The 16,957-nt window shown below is 35.6% G+C and overlaps 1 protein-coding gene across 5 annotated transcripts; it reads right to left on the reverse strand.

The window, feature by feature from the left end:
* Positions 1 to 3,703: 3,703 nt before the first annotated feature.
* On the reverse strand, positions 3,704 to 16,951 carry LOC118739374 (myeloid zinc finger 1). Of its 5 annotated transcripts, none has more exons than XM_036470653.1 (6): positions 15,944 to 16,951; positions 15,009 to 15,864; positions 11,912 to 12,106; positions 8,816 to 9,102; positions 8,619 to 8,720; positions 3,704 to 8,459 (listed from the first exon to the last, which is right to left on the reverse strand). In XM_036470653.1, the coding sequence occupies exons 1-6, from the start codon at positions 16,451 to 16,453 to the stop codon at positions 7,899 to 7,901; spliced, it is 2,511 nt and encodes an 836-aa protein (XP_036326546.1). In that variant the 5' UTR covers positions 16,454 to 16,951; the 3' UTR covers positions 3,704 to 7,898. The 5 variants fall into 5 exon arrangements, with proteins under 5 accessions (XP_036326546.1, XP_036326545.1, XP_036326544.1 ...); XM_036470652.1 differs by having other exon boundaries at positions 8,616 to 8,720; XM_036470651.1 differs by having other exon boundaries at positions 8,616 to 8,720; positions 11,900 to 12,106.
* Positions 16,952 to 16,957: the final 6 nt, after the last annotated feature.

The raw sequence follows: 16,957 nt of genomic DNA on the forward strand, positions 1-16,957 counted from the left end.
GTTGATAATTTTGTTACTTAGTTTTTGTTAATTTAGATTTTTAAATTTTTTCTTTAATTTAGTGTGGGCCTAAAAATAATCAAAATTTTGTCTAATTTTTGTTTTTGTTCTTTTTTTCTTTTGTTTTATAAAACCTTAAAATCCAAAACAATTTATACTTTTTCCTTCACTCGTATTCCCCCCATTTCCATTTGCTTTAACTATAAAACTTTTGCACATAATTTTCCATGTCCCCGAAATTCATTCAAATACCTAAACTCAACACTTCGCTTCCAATTCCTATTCCTTATATGTATTTAATTATGTATGTATTTACAATTTAGTTTTTTTTTTGCCAAAGGTATAAAATAATTTCATTCTAAGCCAAAATATTTTTGTTGATTTGCGCAAGCCATATCCCACTATCGTCATCATCCCAACCTCAAGCGTTGTTGGGATCTATTCGGTACCAATCGATGCCTATCACAAACAGACGCTTTCATAATTTACCGAAAATTTATTTTTAATTTGCGAAAAAGTGTAAATTTTGTTTTTACTTAGTATTTAGCCAAACATGTGTGCTCCGTTTAGAAAATAAGATCTTTTAAAAAGGTTAAGTGAAAAGCTGCAAGTTGAGCGGCGATGAATGTGGGAGGGAGTAAAAGTGGATATGAAAAGCATAAGCTGGTCAAAAGGTTAAGAAAGAAGCTTTGGAAATAGTAATCCTGAGAAAGAAATTTCATACGTATCCCAAATCTACTAGTGAAAGCTTTTAAATGTAGTGAAAGCCACATGAAACTTGGCTTTAAAAAGTTGTTAATATTTCAGAAAATATAAGTAACTTATATTTTTGATACTAACGAAAAGCGAATCAATCATTAATAAAATATTTGCAAAGTAAAGTCGGAAGCTAAAACAAAGACTTAAGTGAAATTTTGAATAGCTTAATAAATTGTGTACATTTCAGAAAATCTTAAGTGCTCCTTGTAGTAAAATTTGAAGGGTTTCAAAAAAGTAAACCGCGAAATTTTCTGCTATTTCAAATGAGAGACTGTTGTGAAAGCTTTACAAATTTTAAATTAATGCAACACACATATGTATGTACGTATTTACGGGTTTAAAGCTCTTCTGAAAGTTTTGTTGACAGCTACTTCGAAATTTATGTACTTAAAATAAGCGTAAAGATATTATGGAAAGCTCTTTCCCTGTTTGATAAGTTACAAGGAAGCCTGAGTACTAAAGATATGAAATCTTAAGCTAAACCCAAAGCATATTCCAAGCATCACATAAATTTTCATGAAGAATTAAAATTTCAAAAGCTTAAAATTAAATTAGGAATGCCAGCTTTTATCATTTTTTCAAATAAGTAAACCTATGAGAGCTTAGAAAAAGCTTTTTCGAAAAGTTGAATCTTCATAAAACCAAGAACATTTATGGAGAAAATAAAAAATGTAGGCTTGCAAGAAAATGCCACCGAAAACTTCTGCAGCTTTTTGCTTAAAATTGTTTAGTAAATAAAATTAGACTTAAAATAGCCACAACTTAATCACGGGTTAAGCTTGTATTAAAAATTAATTGCTGTGAAAAGTTCACTCAAATCGCTTTGTAGCCAGAAAAAAGCTTTAATTAACATGGACTTTCTGATAATTATTTTATTGTGCTCTTACAAATTTTTAAAAAAAGAACATAACCACTCCAAAAGCTTTCACTTTTAATTTGATTGGCGTGAAAGCTTCACTCAAAGCATTAACATTTAACGTCCACGTGCAGCTGCTCAACTTTAAATACATAAATAAGTCCATTACGCACTCGTGTTTTTACTGCGTTCTATTCATAGGAATCGAAAATGAAAAATCGATGTCTTGAGTAGAATAAAAAAATAATAATTTCGTATTAAAGAAAAACTTAAATTAAAATAAAACCTTTGTAAAAATAAAAACAAACGCAAGTTTCAAAAAATTTATATATATTTTTATTTAAAAGTATAATATTTCCTCTTTTCATCAGCGAACATGTGTAATATGCAAGTTGATTTTGTTTAAAACTTAACTAACTAAAAAAAAAAATAAACAAGAAAAATTAAAAGTTCATTTCATTACAATATAACACGACATACATATATACATAGTATATGTATGCATGTAAGTATATATGTTTGTATGCGTGCATGTATGCAGTATATGTAGATACTCTATATAATTTTAAAATATAAATTTTATATATGCATGTACGTTTAATAAGGTGTTTGTGTGTGTATATATTTGTGTGTGTGTGCTGCTGCAAAATTGTCTGCTTTCATACGCATTTACTCTTTAAATAATAAATAATATTGTTGCAAAAAAATATTACTTTTTTTAAATTAGGAAACATGTGTATTTACTGCACTTTTTTGTTTTTAATAATTTAACAATTATAAATGCTTTTATAAAATAAAATGTTTCTGTGTTTTTTTTTTAATTAAGTGTAACTCAAACTGGAAACTATTATTTTTTTGTTTCGTTTTTTTTTTGTTTAATACACACAATAAGGTATATAAATTTCAATATATTTAACAAAAATCTTGAAAAAATATTAAATTTTTTATAATACAAAGTTTTTAATTAAAATTAAAATTTCACAATTGCTGCCACAGGAAAGTTTTTTTTCCGTGTAACCACACGTAAAAGTCATCACGCACTCGCTTGTTTTTTACAGTTTATTTTTCGGAAGTTTTTAGAAAGTAAACATTTTAGTTTGAGAAGTTTCGGCAACTCGTGTCACATGGCATTACCAGGGTAATGCCTTACATCATCACTTCAACACTTATGCATGTATGTTTGCTGCTTTTATGGCACCTAACGAGTTATATTTCTAGAAAAATTTACACAGAAAATATTTAAAATTTTCGAGTTTTAACAACTGGAAAAATTTGCGAGCGAAAAATCACATGCTAATTTTACTTCGAACGACATTTTTTTCGGTGTGGCTGCACGTTTATATGGAGTATACAAGTAAACACAGCATAAGATTACATAAAAAAACTTATATGTAACTCAATGGAAAAATATTCAATAATTTACAATTGGGAAGACAATATGCATTTGCTTAAACGATTTTTAAATTAGTTGTTAATAAATAAAATACTACAAAAAGACAGAAGGCAAACAAATTAAAGGCATTTATCAAAATAAGGCATGAGAAGAAACTTAAATCACATTTTGCTGCGAAAAAAAAATCATTAGTTATCAATGTACTGCTTGCGCACACAATTTTTATAAATTTTTATTTTTTTTTTAATAATAGATTAAGAAATTGCATACTCATTTGTGACAAACTACTCATAAGAAAGGATTTCAAATATACATACATACATATCTGTATAAACAATATATTTTATATATTAAAATTTATAATTTAAAAATAAAGTATCAAGTTCAATTTAAATTTAATATAAAGTAAAAGTCATTCTACTGACACTTGGCTTCATGCTCATCACTTTGCTGCAGCCATATCAGCTTATACACAGCTGCTTACGTTTTCTGCTCATCAATCATTCATTAACTTAATTTTTTAACGTATGTATGTATGTATGTATCTATTTATGTTTGTTGGCATGTCGTTAACGTAAGTAAAATATAAGTGTATGTATTTTACATATTATGTATTATTAAAAATTTCTTTATATCACTTAAGCGAAAAAACTACACGAAAGTATTTGCTTTTAAAACTATTTAAATTTAGTTCATTTTGTTTTCTCTGTATTTCTTTATAATAGTAAGCTTTTAGTAGAAGAAACCAAAAGGCATTTATGATTGCATGCATATGTAGGTGTGTATTTAAATGTGTATTTATTTGCTATTTTAAAGGAGTAATTAACTTAAGGAATAATCGAAATAGATTTGGAAATTTTAGGTATCAAGTCCAGTTTTAAAACTTCATAGTTCTGTATGTAGATGTCATAGGAAAATTGTGTGTAAAAACTGTATTGCTGATAATTTTGAGATTTGGTTTTTTACGAGGTGTGGTGCGGAGCTGAGTAGGTGTTTTTTAGTTAGACCTAAATAGGAGCGCCAGAATTCATCGGTGAGCTCATTAAGAACATGTATAGGACTGAAAAAATATATGTACAGCAACAGAGGAGCATGCTCTTTTGGGCCATAAATAACCTATAAACGCGTTCTTACTTCTGTGGTGCATACATTTTTATACGTTTTTATCCAACCCATTACGATAAAGTTTACTTCGAAAGAGACTGAAATAAGAGCACAGAAGTAGAATTTGATTTCGCATATTTTCCATAATGTGCAGTTATAGACTATTCAAAAAGTTTCACTCAAAAGATCTGTGAAGAAACCTTAGCAAGAGCTTTCACAACAATTTACGATTTCAAAAAAATTAGGTAAATTTTTTTACAAACTTCAATTTGACGGGAAATATGTATGTATGTACTTAAAGGTTACAAGTAAGTTTATATTTACAGCTTCACAAAAACTAATAAATCAATTGAAAGCTTCCGTGGAGCTTTCACCAAAGTCGCAAGCATAATAATACCAGTTCTTGTATTAACTTATTGAGCGATTGCTGGATTAAAAACTTTGTGAAAGCTCATGTCTGCCGGCTGAAATGTAAGCACTCCAAACAACAACGTACCGGAAATGAGGAAGTAGAAATAAACGAGGTGCAATAAAAAGGAGTGCATAGTCATACATATACAAACGTGTGTATATTTATTTACATTCCTACAAATGCATAAATAAGCTTTGTAAGGGTATATGTCGCGACAAGAACGGTAGCTGCATAAACGCTCACCCTATTCATCGCATGCATAGAACTTTGTTTAGAATTTTTAAAGTTGAGAAATCGCGTTGACGAGAATAGACTAAATGCTCTCTCACTGACTCACAATGTTTTTATACCCGCATAAGATCTCCTTTTGATCGTTTCCGCAATGGACTGAAATGCGAGAGATACATTCTGGCATTAAATCCCCAGTAGATAGATATCAGGAGTTAAAAGCCTTTTTGAAAGTACTCTCCGAACACTATATTCCCTTCTCTTTTCTTTTTTGTATAGAGTGCCAAAAATTGAAGGGTTTCAGCTTTTACTACCCATAAAAGTCCATGTAGAAGGGCTTTTAAGAGACGTACTTCAGAAGGTATTTTGGAGGAGCTCTCTTAAAGTTGCTTCTTTAATTCAGAAAAATCATAAATCTTTAAAGTATTTGTAATGCTAAACCTATACATTCGCGTAAATTGTAAATAGGAAAGGCCATTCTAGAAGGCGTGCAAGGAAATACTATTTCAGCCCTTTTGGGTAAGCCATTTAGAATGGGCCTGCATAAATTACCTACTGGGGCCTATGTTCTAGGCTTCCTGTCGTTATGAAACGAACACTGATTTCAAATTTTGAGTGTTACTTTCAGCTACTCTTCATATATCTATCAACTGTACTTTTTCCAATAAAATCTAAAGCAGTCAAATCCAATCGCAACCCGAAAGCAGTGCCTTTTCAGCTTTCCTTACACTTTAAACAGACGCATAACACGAAAAAGTTCCCTACCGTCTGCACTGGTTTACATGAACTCCAGATTTTGTATACTTTCGATCCTAAGCGTGGAGTTTAATTGTAGTTAGAGCTGTAAGTTTAATGAAATTAAAGTGAGTTCCATGATTTACAATGGCAATTGCTTCAAAGTAGAGATAGTTAGTAAATCCCGAATGCAGCTAACCTCTTAAAACGGTATGTTTTTTATGAGTGAAAATACGAATAAATATGTTCAAGGTATTTCAGTCCAATATCAAACGCTCTGCGCTCTAAAAAACCACCGCGTTTCTTGTACCCAGCACCATTGTTTAACTATTGATTTGACTATTGCCATTTCGTTTATTCCCTTTTTTGATTCTATTTCTATAAACTATTTCAATTTGTCTATTATTTGATTATGTCAATTCTGTAGTATGGATTTTAATGGTTTATTTTTAGTGTTTGTTTTGACTTGACCTTTTTCATTTCTTCACGGTTGCAAAGTTTAGAGTCCTTTTCGAAAAGACTGTGTGTTACATGCTGTAAATGACATGCCATCATATGGTTGTTGTTGCAGCATTTTATTATAACGGTTTAACTACTTACTACATATGCATACATATATTTATGTAAGTATGTAAGTTTTGCATAAAAACTAACGCATAAATTTAGTTGCGTGTGGTAATAGTGTTTTTGAGTGAGTATACATATGTACATGTATGTGCACATGTAAGCATGTTTGGGTGAACGTGTTTGAAAATGAAGATATAACATGCATGTACTTAGTAATGATAGATAATTATAATAAAATTAATAGCTACATTTCAATTGTTTTGCTTCTGCAACACACTCCTTTTAGCATTAAACTTAGTTTTCGCTTACAAAATTAAAAGTATAAGAAATAATATAGAGTTATATATTTTTTTATATAATATGTACGAGTAAATAGTCACGTATGTATGTTTAAGCAGGCCTATATAAGAGAAATATTTACTTAACTTTTTATTTTTAACAAATTTTTTGCAAGCATATGTATTTGCCGCAATTATTATTCACATTTCTTGCTGTTTCAAACAAATAAAAATTAATTTTTAATTAAAAAAAGGATGACGAAAACAAGTAGTTAGTCCAACAAGTCTGCCTGTCGCTGTAGAATTGCTCGTTCACACAGTATGCGCGTACGTAAATAGTATTATAAAATGGTAGTATAAGTATAAAAAGTTATGTGGTAGTGGTAGTAGTCACGCCTAATACACACAAGAATTGAGCGCCTTTTTTCGGGTACATTTTTTTGCGATTAATTTTTAATAAATTTTGAGGCAAAACTTTTCTGTGACTTTCGTACGTTCTTATTTTTTTTTAATTTAAGTCAATTACCAAACATTAAAAGAAATATTTATGCTTTCACATTTGAAACCATTAAATTAAATTATAAGCATTTAATTGTAGTAAAGGTAAAAAGTGGAGTAGGCGCGCACTTCTGCAAATTTATTCAAATCATAATTAACCAACATACATATTTAGTTATGTAAGCGTATGTATGTGTGTACAATATACGCGCGTACTCCATTGCATTAACACAAATTGAGTGAGTGACTGTATAGGTGCTCATTTGAATGCTTCTTTGATGCTGAACTGTTTACTAGCAGGTAGTTGTACCGTTATTGTTAAGTTAAGCTTGTTTTAAAAATTCCTCGTTTTTATACGCTCATTGCATGATTTTTTCAAAGTTTTTTTTTTGCAATTTTTTGTGGGCTTCTCAATTACTATATATGTATGTACGAGTACTCAGACTCTTCGTATAATTAGGCTGCTGCTTGATGACATCATAGAGATCCGAATATTGAGTGTATATGGGGATGTATAGGAATAGCGTGTGACAGAGTGTGTGGTGGCGGTGGTGGTGGTGGTTGTACTCCGCCCAACGCGCCTCCTCCACCTCCTCCGCCTCCGCCACCACCGCCACCACTATGCGCTGGCGGCAGATGTGTTGGCGGTCCACAGAGGCTAGAGCCTCCACCCACATGTGAGGCCTGATGCGCTTGCACTGGGTGATGCGCGACGGCTGCGGCAGCTGCTGCCGCTGCAGCGGCAGCGGCACTCGGCAGTGGCGCTACAGGTGGCAATGTTATGGAGAGTGTCACAGTTTGTGGCGGTGAGAGGCCGTGTTGGGCATGCTGTTGTTGCTGCTGCTGCTGTTGTTGGTGTTGATGTTGTTGCTGCTGTTGGTGTTGTTGTTGCTGTTGCGCCGCAGCGGTATTGTTTGTTGCACTTGCCGAAGTTGGCACCACTACTCCACCACCTCCTGCGCCGCCGCCGACGCCACCACTACCCTGCTGCGCTGCTAAATTATTAGCTGCTGCTGCTGCCGCCACTGCCGCCGCTGCAGCTGCGGCTGCTGTCGTGGTGGTGGGATGTCACTGAGCCACCACCGATGTGGGCGCGTTTTGTTGCACTACTACACCAGGCGCCACCGAATTCGGCACCGTCACATTTACTGGCGGCTGTGAGGACGATCCTCCACTATGCGCCGCGGTGGGCTGTCCCTGCGTTTGGAACGCCTGCTGGAACGGTGGTCCATAGCACTGCGGGAAGTACAGCTCATTCTTGACCACCGACTGTTGTACAGCCGCATTTTGCACAGCCGCCATGGCGCGTGGTAATATATTCGCTTTATTGTCGCCGCCAGCTGCAGCTGGATTATTGTTGTTGAGGAATTGTTGTGCCGCATTCTTAGTTTCGTTCATCAGATGATTGGCGGCGGCTGCAGCTGCGGCAGCTGATGCCGCTGCAGCGGCGGCATGACTGTTGGCATTCGGATTGTTGACATTAGCGGCGTTCGAATTGTTCGCGTTGGCTTGGCGACGCGCCTTTGTTGTATTCGGATTCATGTGGTTGTCGATGTGTTTGGTCACCTCGTTTTCGGTGGCAAAGCGACGTCGACAATTCGGCATCGGGCAGCAGAAAGGTCGATCGCCCTGTAAAGCAAAATGGAAGAACGTATTAAAAGAGGAAGTGGAAGAGAATGATGACGAATGAGATCGAGTTGCCTATGGTGAGATATAAATCTACTACTTCTTAACCTAAATCGTGATGAATTTATGCTCTTCTTGCCAAATCTACAAGTTTACAACTACCTGGTGCGTGCGTGTATGCTGATCCAGTATGGCCTTCTGTCGGAAGTCTTTGCCACATTGCGCGCATTTGTATGGCTTCTCGCCGGTGTGAATACGAATATGCTGCGTTGGAGAGAAAACCAAGTGTGTATTAGATATCAAGCGATATTCTGAAGCTTACTCGAAATATTTAACCTAACTTCGTAATCGTTACTCACCTGATTCAGTATGGTGCGCTGTCGGAAGAACCGCGGACAATACAAACAACCGAACGGTTTCTCATTCGTATGTATTCGCAAGTGTTGCGTTAGGTGCGATTGTTGACGGAAACGTTTACCGCATTCTGGACAAGGATACGGACGAGACTCGATGTGTATGCAACCGTGTTGTAAAAGCGTTGTCTTCTGCTTGAACTCCTTGTCACAGATGGGACAACGTACGTAGAGTGGCATATTGGCTGGTCGTACACCGATATGCTGCAGCACATCCGGCAAGATCTTTTGCCCTGGATATGTATGGGGTGTATGAAAAGGGAAAAAGTGGTAGAAAAAATGAATCAACGTAACAACAGGTCGGTGGGCTTTAAAATAACTAAAAAGTTTATAAGATAAAGAAATTAACAGAAATGTACAACAGTCTGATATGGTACGATATGGTGGTGGAAACGTACGTCAAGGGTAAAATGGCTTTTCGCAGTCGAAAGGTTGCTGTCTATAAGAGATGTAATTCACCACATGAGTCATGCAGCTTGACAGAAACGGTCTGCACACCACCGAAACTCTAGAGTTACGAGTCCAACATCGTAAATTTTAAAAACGCTTTACTTACTAAACATTGAGCTGAGGTAATGGATCAGCAAAATTATCGTTTGTAAATGTATGTATGAGTAACTGTACTCCTTAAGCCTTTTCTGGAGTTATTGTTGGAAGTCGCGTTTTATTTATTTATTTTATTTATTTTTTTTATTTTTTGTATTTTATTCTTTTTTTTTTGTTTTTTTTTTGACTAGAGGCGTCACTACCGCTTGAAGGCACACTGATTTTTTTTTGTTCATAAAAAGTGAGAAAAAGGATTCTTTCAGTGCTCAAGTTGAAAAATTGCTATGCTTGAAGAATATCAAATTGAGCTTAGAAGTATGTATATTTAGTAGAAAAAATTTGCAAACTTTCGGCCCTTACGAGGCCTTTCCATTCGAAAGTAATATGCCTCCCATTCCCTCTTGAATTTCATTTAAAAAGTATGTAGTATAGAATCCAATATGTAAACCACTTCTAAGAAGACCTAAAATAGAAATTCGATGCTCCTGTTGAATCCCAAAAATGGTCATGATCATTTTGTTTTTCAAGCTAATACCAAAAAAGTTGTAATCTATGACTACGTGTTTCTGAAAATCTGTATATAACATCTTCCTAAAAAGCTATGATCGCTACCTATATCCGCCTGAAGCCCTAGTCATTACGGTCAAGGTTACTGCCATGAGAGGCGAGTTGTGTCAATGCTCTCGACCAATGGAAATAGTAGTTAGGTTAAACTAATCCTTCGCATAGATGCCTTCTGATGTGCTTGTGAGCCTCTGACAGGTGTTCGTTTGGGTACTTTCTGTAGTGGCTTTCAAGTAGAAGCTTCTGACTGATTTGGACGCCTCAATGTGTAAATTATATTTAGCCGACATCATAAGGCTTAATTTATGCAGCAACCCAAACTGCGGTGTTTGGCAAGTCTTTTACTTCTTTATACTTAGCTTTAGAGCTGCCTGGCAAAGTCAATTACTTATTGTTGTTTTTGTAAGAGCTTGATAAGACCTGTCTAAGTCAGTTAATCCATTAATTGTAGTCGTCAAACTCATCTTATGGTAGGCCCAAGAAACGAGCGGTTTGGTTTTGAACCAACAGGAGGAGAGCTTTACTTGAGCCAGTTCAAGTAGACATTGGAAATAGGCGAGGTAGATTCCAAATAAGTAGCATAATAACTGAGTAATATGTATGTATGCACATTAGGGTGGTCCAAAAAATGCATATGAAAAAGTAAAGTCGGAATTTTTATACTCTCTCCCCCAAGGTTTGTTCTATACCCAAAAAATGTACCCTTATTTTTTTATATTTTAAATCAAAAAATATTTATATGGGAAAAAAACACTTTTCGAATAAACGATATAGAATTCTTGAAAATCAATATTTTTCGATCGGGAAAGGTCTGTTCCTCTTCCAATTATTTATTTGACCATTTTTTCATAGTAAATATATTTTGTAGGTCCGCCAAAACCCCCAGAAAATGCAATAGGGGAAAAAATAAAAAATCTTTGATGCTAAATGATGATTAAATAAACAATTGGGAATTGTTATTGGGAGTCTCTTGAAGATAACCAAAGTTTTCCGATCGAAAAATATTGATTTTCAAGAATTCCATACCATTTCTACGAAAAGTTGTTTTTTCCCCATTTAAAATACATGGAAAACTTTGAGCGCTTTGAGCGACCCGTAAATACTTTTTGACTTCAAAATAAAAAAATAGGGGTATATTTTTTTCGAAATAGGAAAATCGTTGGAAGTGAGAACATTGAAATTCCGACTTTACTTATTTTGGACCCCCCTTATGTACATATGTTTCGAAAGAAACGGACTCAAATTAACGCCACACTCACGAGTTGTTTTGTGAAAACTTAAAATAAATAATATAAATTTTTTAAAGAAAAGTGATAAAAATAGAACGTGCTAAAGACAATAAGTTTTACCAGCTAAAGAGACAAGGGTTTCATATGATTTAGAACTATGCTTTGTGGATCTTGTCTGTGTTGAACCGTATGCTTTCCGAAAACTCGTCCAAGACGTGATTTTAATCTAGGTGGGAATGGCCGTTAAATACTTTGTGTAGCGTAGAGTATAATATAATCCTTTTATCTCGTTTAGTTCTACAGATTATGGACAAATAAAATGACACTTCTTCGAAGGAAATTGGCCTAAAATGTTACTTTATAAAAAGTTTCAGCTTGTTATATGTATGAACTTTGCATATCAAGTGCTTAGACAGGTTAAGGTAGTATGTACGTCTGGAGGGTAAAGATCGTGATCGACAACCACACAAATTTTTTAAAAGAATTACGTTTCCTTCTCATTTTAGCAACTGCCAGATTAAGCTTAAATGAGCAGATGGAGTAACTACATACATGTTTGTATGTACTTTTATAATAAACATACAAATGTAGAGAAATTTAACAAAGAAGAAATTAATAAATACAATACATCATATACATACATACTTAAATTGTAATAAAAAGAAAATTAAAAAATTGCTGGTATACGTACAGTTTTTATTACCTTTGTTGTCCTTAAAGTATGACGGATAATGTATACCGCCGCTGCCGTCAGGCGTACCCTGTGAATCCTCGTCATGATAACCGCTCCCGCTGGCTATATCATTCTTTGTGTCAGTCTCATCACCCGGATATGGAACATCCTGTGGCCAAAGAGTCGGATGTGGACCATTCTTGAAGATAAGATTCGGTGAGACATCTGTTTATCGGCATGAGAACGTTGGTGGGTTAACGTTTGCGCGACGTGCGAATGCAAATGAAACGAAACGTAAGAGCAAATAAGCCGTTAGTACATAATGAATTTGGGTGAATTACCCGATTTTTGTATTTTTTTTTTTATATAAAGAATAACTCTTAATATTTGCTACGCTAAACTACAGTAAGATTTGAAATGATAAATTTGAAGAAAAAATAAAGAATTAAATTGGATTAATTTTTAGCAAGCGAAGTGCTTCAGCACTTTTTGGGCTTCTTAAGTTTTTTTTTTTTAATATTTTGTTTTAGGTGTTGCCTTAGGTATGTTATAATTTATGGTGACGGTATTAAATTCAGCTTAAAGTTATACCAAAGAAGTTTGTGTCAGATTATTATGCCTTTTCAAAATGATGTGTTGCAGGAGACTAAACTTTGACCTGAGGTTGTCCTAATAATCTCAATTAATGTTTAAAAATTAACAACCGTTGTGTAATAATTTAGTAAATAAATTTAAAATGAGGCTAAAGGCAATTGAAACCTGAGTTTGATTAAAAAAGATTTTTGTACTAAGGATGGTATATTACCTAATCAAACTGGATTTAAGAACTGAAAAAAACTGAGTGCCTAAATTTTGGTCGAAAACTACATATATTTATGTACTCAATACTTGCTGATGTGCATTATATTAGTGTTTAGATATTGATGTATGTAGATATTTCATTAAGTTCTAGTGTTATAAACCTTTAAAAAAATGTCTTTAATCAATGAGCTGAGTACCAAAAGTGTTAGCACCATAATTGCAGAAGTAATTTAAATACGGGTATAATTGGAGTATTCACAACGGTGTCGTAAGTGTCGTATGTCGTAGACTTTAAACGCCTAAAAATTATATTAATGGGGTTCGCAAAGTACCATCAAAGTCATATTATGAATATTTGTAGTGCTAAAAAATAGTTGGTTGACGTTTCAAGTTCTCTAAACATTTTTTTATGCTTTTAAAGTTTATGACATACAACAATACGACACTTACGACATCATTGTGAATCCCTCAAATGAAATATAAAAATAGCACTGTAACTCATGTGCAGAACTGAGTTTCATATGAGGCCCTAAGAGCAGAAGTGCTTATTGTAGCTTTGTTGTTTTAAATTAAGCGACTTTAATTTTAACAATTAACACATTAGAAACTATTTAAGTAGTCAGGTACAAAAAAATATTGTGGTTTAGGCCACTTCTACCCCCGTGGCCTCATATTTTGTTTGTTTTGGAATCTCCGGTAGAAATTAAGTTTTAGTACTGCACATTTAGTACAATAACGTTAAAAAATTTACTTAAATTGCGGAGTGCTGATTTATTTAGTACCACAATTCAAAAAATATTCAAGATACCTACTGAGTACTCAAAAGTTCAGTACCAAAAATACAATAATCCAAAAAATATTAAAAAATTTAGTACAAAAAAGTTGGCACTAAATTGCGAAGACACAAAAAAAATATAACTGAAGTTTTTGGTACTAAATTAGATTTTAGCACTAGTACTGCGTGCTGAGTACTTAAGGTTGGATACTAAATTAAATTTTTAGTACTTGAAATTTAACAAAAAATTCAAGTGCTGAGTACTTAAAATTTTAGTACGAAAATTACAAAAAACCAAAATATATTTAATATTTAGTAAAAAAAAAAATTGGCAGTTAAGAACAACACAAGATTACTGAAGCTTTTTGTACTAGATTAGATTTTGGTGATAGTGTTGAGTGCTTAATTCTTAAGGTAAATGAGTAGATTTAATTTTACTACTTAAAATTGTACCACAATTTAAATAAAATATTCGAGATAAGTACTGAGTACTTAAAATTTCAGCACCAAAATTACAATAAACCAAAAAATATTTAAAATTTAGTAAAAAAGAGTTTGCATTAAATTGTTAGGAACATAGGCATTAACGAAGTTTTTGATACTAAATTAGGTTTAAGTGCTAGTGCTGAGTACTTAAGGTTAAACACTAAATTAAATTTTTAGTACTTAAAATTTAGTTAATAAAATTTAGTATCACAATTAATAAAATTTCAAGATAAGTACTTAGTATGCAAAAAATGCAATAAACCAAAAAATATTTAAAAACATAGTAAACATAGTGGTAAGAACAATTGTAGGAAGTATAATCCAAGTTTTTTGTACGAAATTAGATGATTTGGCACCAGATTATACAACAAATTATTCAATCTACTAAATACTGAATATTTTTTACTAGATGAAATACTTCGGTGTTTCGATATGAAATGGAATTTTTGCAAAAATAAAGTTTTATTACTAGAACATAAAAAAAGTTATACAAGACACACAAGTAAACCCTGTTCGCGTTAAAAAAAAAACTTTTGGGCCTAAACGCGAATGAATTAAATTAAAACTTTTTTTCCCTTAGACTACAATTTTGACTCTAGTTTGAGACGGGGAAAAGCAACATCACCATTCTGAAAAGGCAGCCATTTCCTTCTATCAAAGGTGCATAGAAGACGAAAGCGTATTGTAAATTTTGAAATTTGGAATTTTGCAGGGGCATTAGCAGGATTCGTCTGTCTAAAGCTCTTTCCAAACTGGATCCTAAACTAGCTAGCAACTTTTGTTGCGCCTAGACTGCATGCGCCTCCACTAGCTAGCTGTAAGCATGTACATATTTAGTAGGTAGTTTCATATATATGAGAATGGCTGATTGAATGTAGGTATGTGTGTATAGGTCTGCCTATCTAACTCTCTGCCTCTGCCTAAATAATCAAATTCTGCAAATTTGCAATTTGTTCAATTGTTTCAATAACTGTCGCTCGCCTTGGTGGGTGCGCACATGTTGATTGAGGATGGCCTTCTGGCGAAAGTGCTTGCCGCACTCTGGGCATGCGTAGGGCTTCTCACCCGAATGGATGCGTATATGTTGGTTGAGTATCGCCCGCTGACGGAAGCTGCGCGAACAGTAGCCGCATGTGAATGGTTTCTCATTGGCGTGTATGCGTAGATGTTGTGTTAGATGCGATTGCTGTCGGAATCGTTTGCCACACTCCGAGCATGGATATGGACGAGCGTCGGTATGGATGCGATCATGTTGAAGTAGCGTACTCTTCTGTTTGAAATCCTTGCCGCAGGTCAGACACTTGAATAGACGTAAGTCGCTGTGTGGTTTCGGCGGTTTATTGGGATTGGGATGACGACCACGACCACTGCCTGTACCGGTACCTGTACCCGTACCAGTACCACCAGCGCCAGTGGCGGTGACGTTGCCATTGCCTGCGCTCCCGTTGGCACCAGCCGCACCTTCCGAGCCACCATTGCCATTGGCACCACTGTTATGTGCATTGCCACCATTCTGTTGGCCATTGTTACCCTGTGGCCCACCACCACCGCCAGCGCCTGGCAATAGTTCGGGCATAGCGTATGCCTCCAGACCACCGTTCTGTTCCATGGCGCCTGCCATGCCGGGAAGCACTGGTTTATTGAGATAGTGTAGTGCAGGGAAGCCGGGTGGTGGCAGCATAGCGCCCTGTGGCGCGGGATGGCGTGGCGCATAGTAGCCGCCGAGTTCACCGCCCTGCGGCGCTTGGAAGTTATCGCTGCCCTGGCCCGGTTGCGACGGACCACCGTTCTGTACATGTTGTTGCTGTGGGTTCCCCGCGCCGGCATCGCCACCCGATGACTGGTGTTGTTGCGGATCATTGTTGCTTTGGTTTGGATTGGGCGCCGAGTTCTGTTGTTGGCTGGCCTGCAGGTTGGCGACCTGCAATTGCATTTAAGAGAAAAATAAAAAGTAAGCACGAAAATATTTTGTATTTTTAATGTGAACGCGCAGTACTTACCTGGCTCATGGTGACATCATCATCGGGTGGGCCACCGCCATTAACGCGCTGCTGCGGCGGATACGGACTTGTGGATGGCGAACCCTGCTGCCGTCCAACACCACCACCGCCATCGCCGCCATTTTCACGTACATCGCCGGTCGGGCTATGTGGCTGTTGACCCTGTTGTTGTTGCTGCTGTTGCTGCTGCTGCTGTTGTTGATGCTGCGCTACCGCCGCGGCAGCTGCTTGCGCGGCGCTCGCTATCTGCGCTGCCGGATTTTGTCCATTCTGTTGCTGTTGCGCCTGCAAATGTTGCTGCGCCTGTTGCTGTATACCTGGATACATTTCACTGCCCCATTGCGCGGCCGAACCAGCAATCGCAGCCGGATTGCGCTCGCCATCTTGTGAGTCCTTATACAGCACATATGGCTGGCCAGTGTCCTGCGTGATGCAGTACATTATTTGACGCGGCACCTTCAGTCCAGCGGCGATGCAAGCCGCAAATGATGCGGAGAAATTGATCGCCATGTCGCTGGAGGGAGAGGTGTGCGAGTAGGGAGTGTTTTGTGGTTGTTGCTTGTTATTGAACCTCACTTTGAATGCTTTTTATTTAGCTGAGGTTATGATGAAATATGTTAAGAGATCGCGCAAAGTTGTGCGATGTAGTTTTCAAGCTTGTAAATCAAATATAAATTTTTATTGCTTTTGCAAGCTCATTTTGGCTGTTTTTCATTCAATATGCTTTCGCTTTAGACTTCTTCTTTTCTATTGAACTTGGACTGCTATTTTTAGCTTCATTTAAATTATATATTCTCCGTTGGCGTATATTTCGCCTTTAATGTGCTCATTATGTTCTTCTTATGTTGAAGCACTTTACCTTTCAATTCTTCAGATTTGTGTGCTTAAAGACTGTCTTTGTTGTTGCTCTTTTCAAGGGGTTTCTCATGTTTTGCTTTGACACCAATTTTTTTTTATTATCGCGGTTTATTTCCTTTCTTCTTAAACGTTGAATTTTAGTTGATGGTTATATTA

Source organism: Rhagoletis pomonella, unplaced genomic scaffold (genome assembly GCF_013731165.1).
Source record: "Rhagoletis pomonella isolate Grant_MI unplaced genomic scaffold, Rhpom_1.0 Rhpom_scaffold_00005, whole genome shotgun sequence".
In the NCBI taxonomy this organism is placed as follows: Eukaryota; Metazoa; Arthropoda; class Insecta; order Diptera; family Tephritidae; genus Rhagoletis; species Rhagoletis pomonella.

What these genes read in the sequence shown, in the direction of transcription:
- LOC118739374 (XM_036470649.1), bottom strand. Translation starts at nt 16,453, where the DNA reads ATGGCGATCAATTTCTCCGCATCATTTGCGGCTTGCATCGCCGCTGGA. An exon ending in CAACAAAGGTAATAAAAACT is followed by an intron (nt 9,103 to 11,899) that starts GTACGTATACCA and finishes ATACATATCCAG; the next exon opens with GGCAAAAGATCTTGCCGGAT. An exon ending in AGCGCACCATACTGAATCAG is followed by an intron (nt 8,721 to 8,815) that starts GTGAGTAACGAT and finishes TCTCCAACGCAG; the next exon opens with CATATTCGTATTCACACCGG.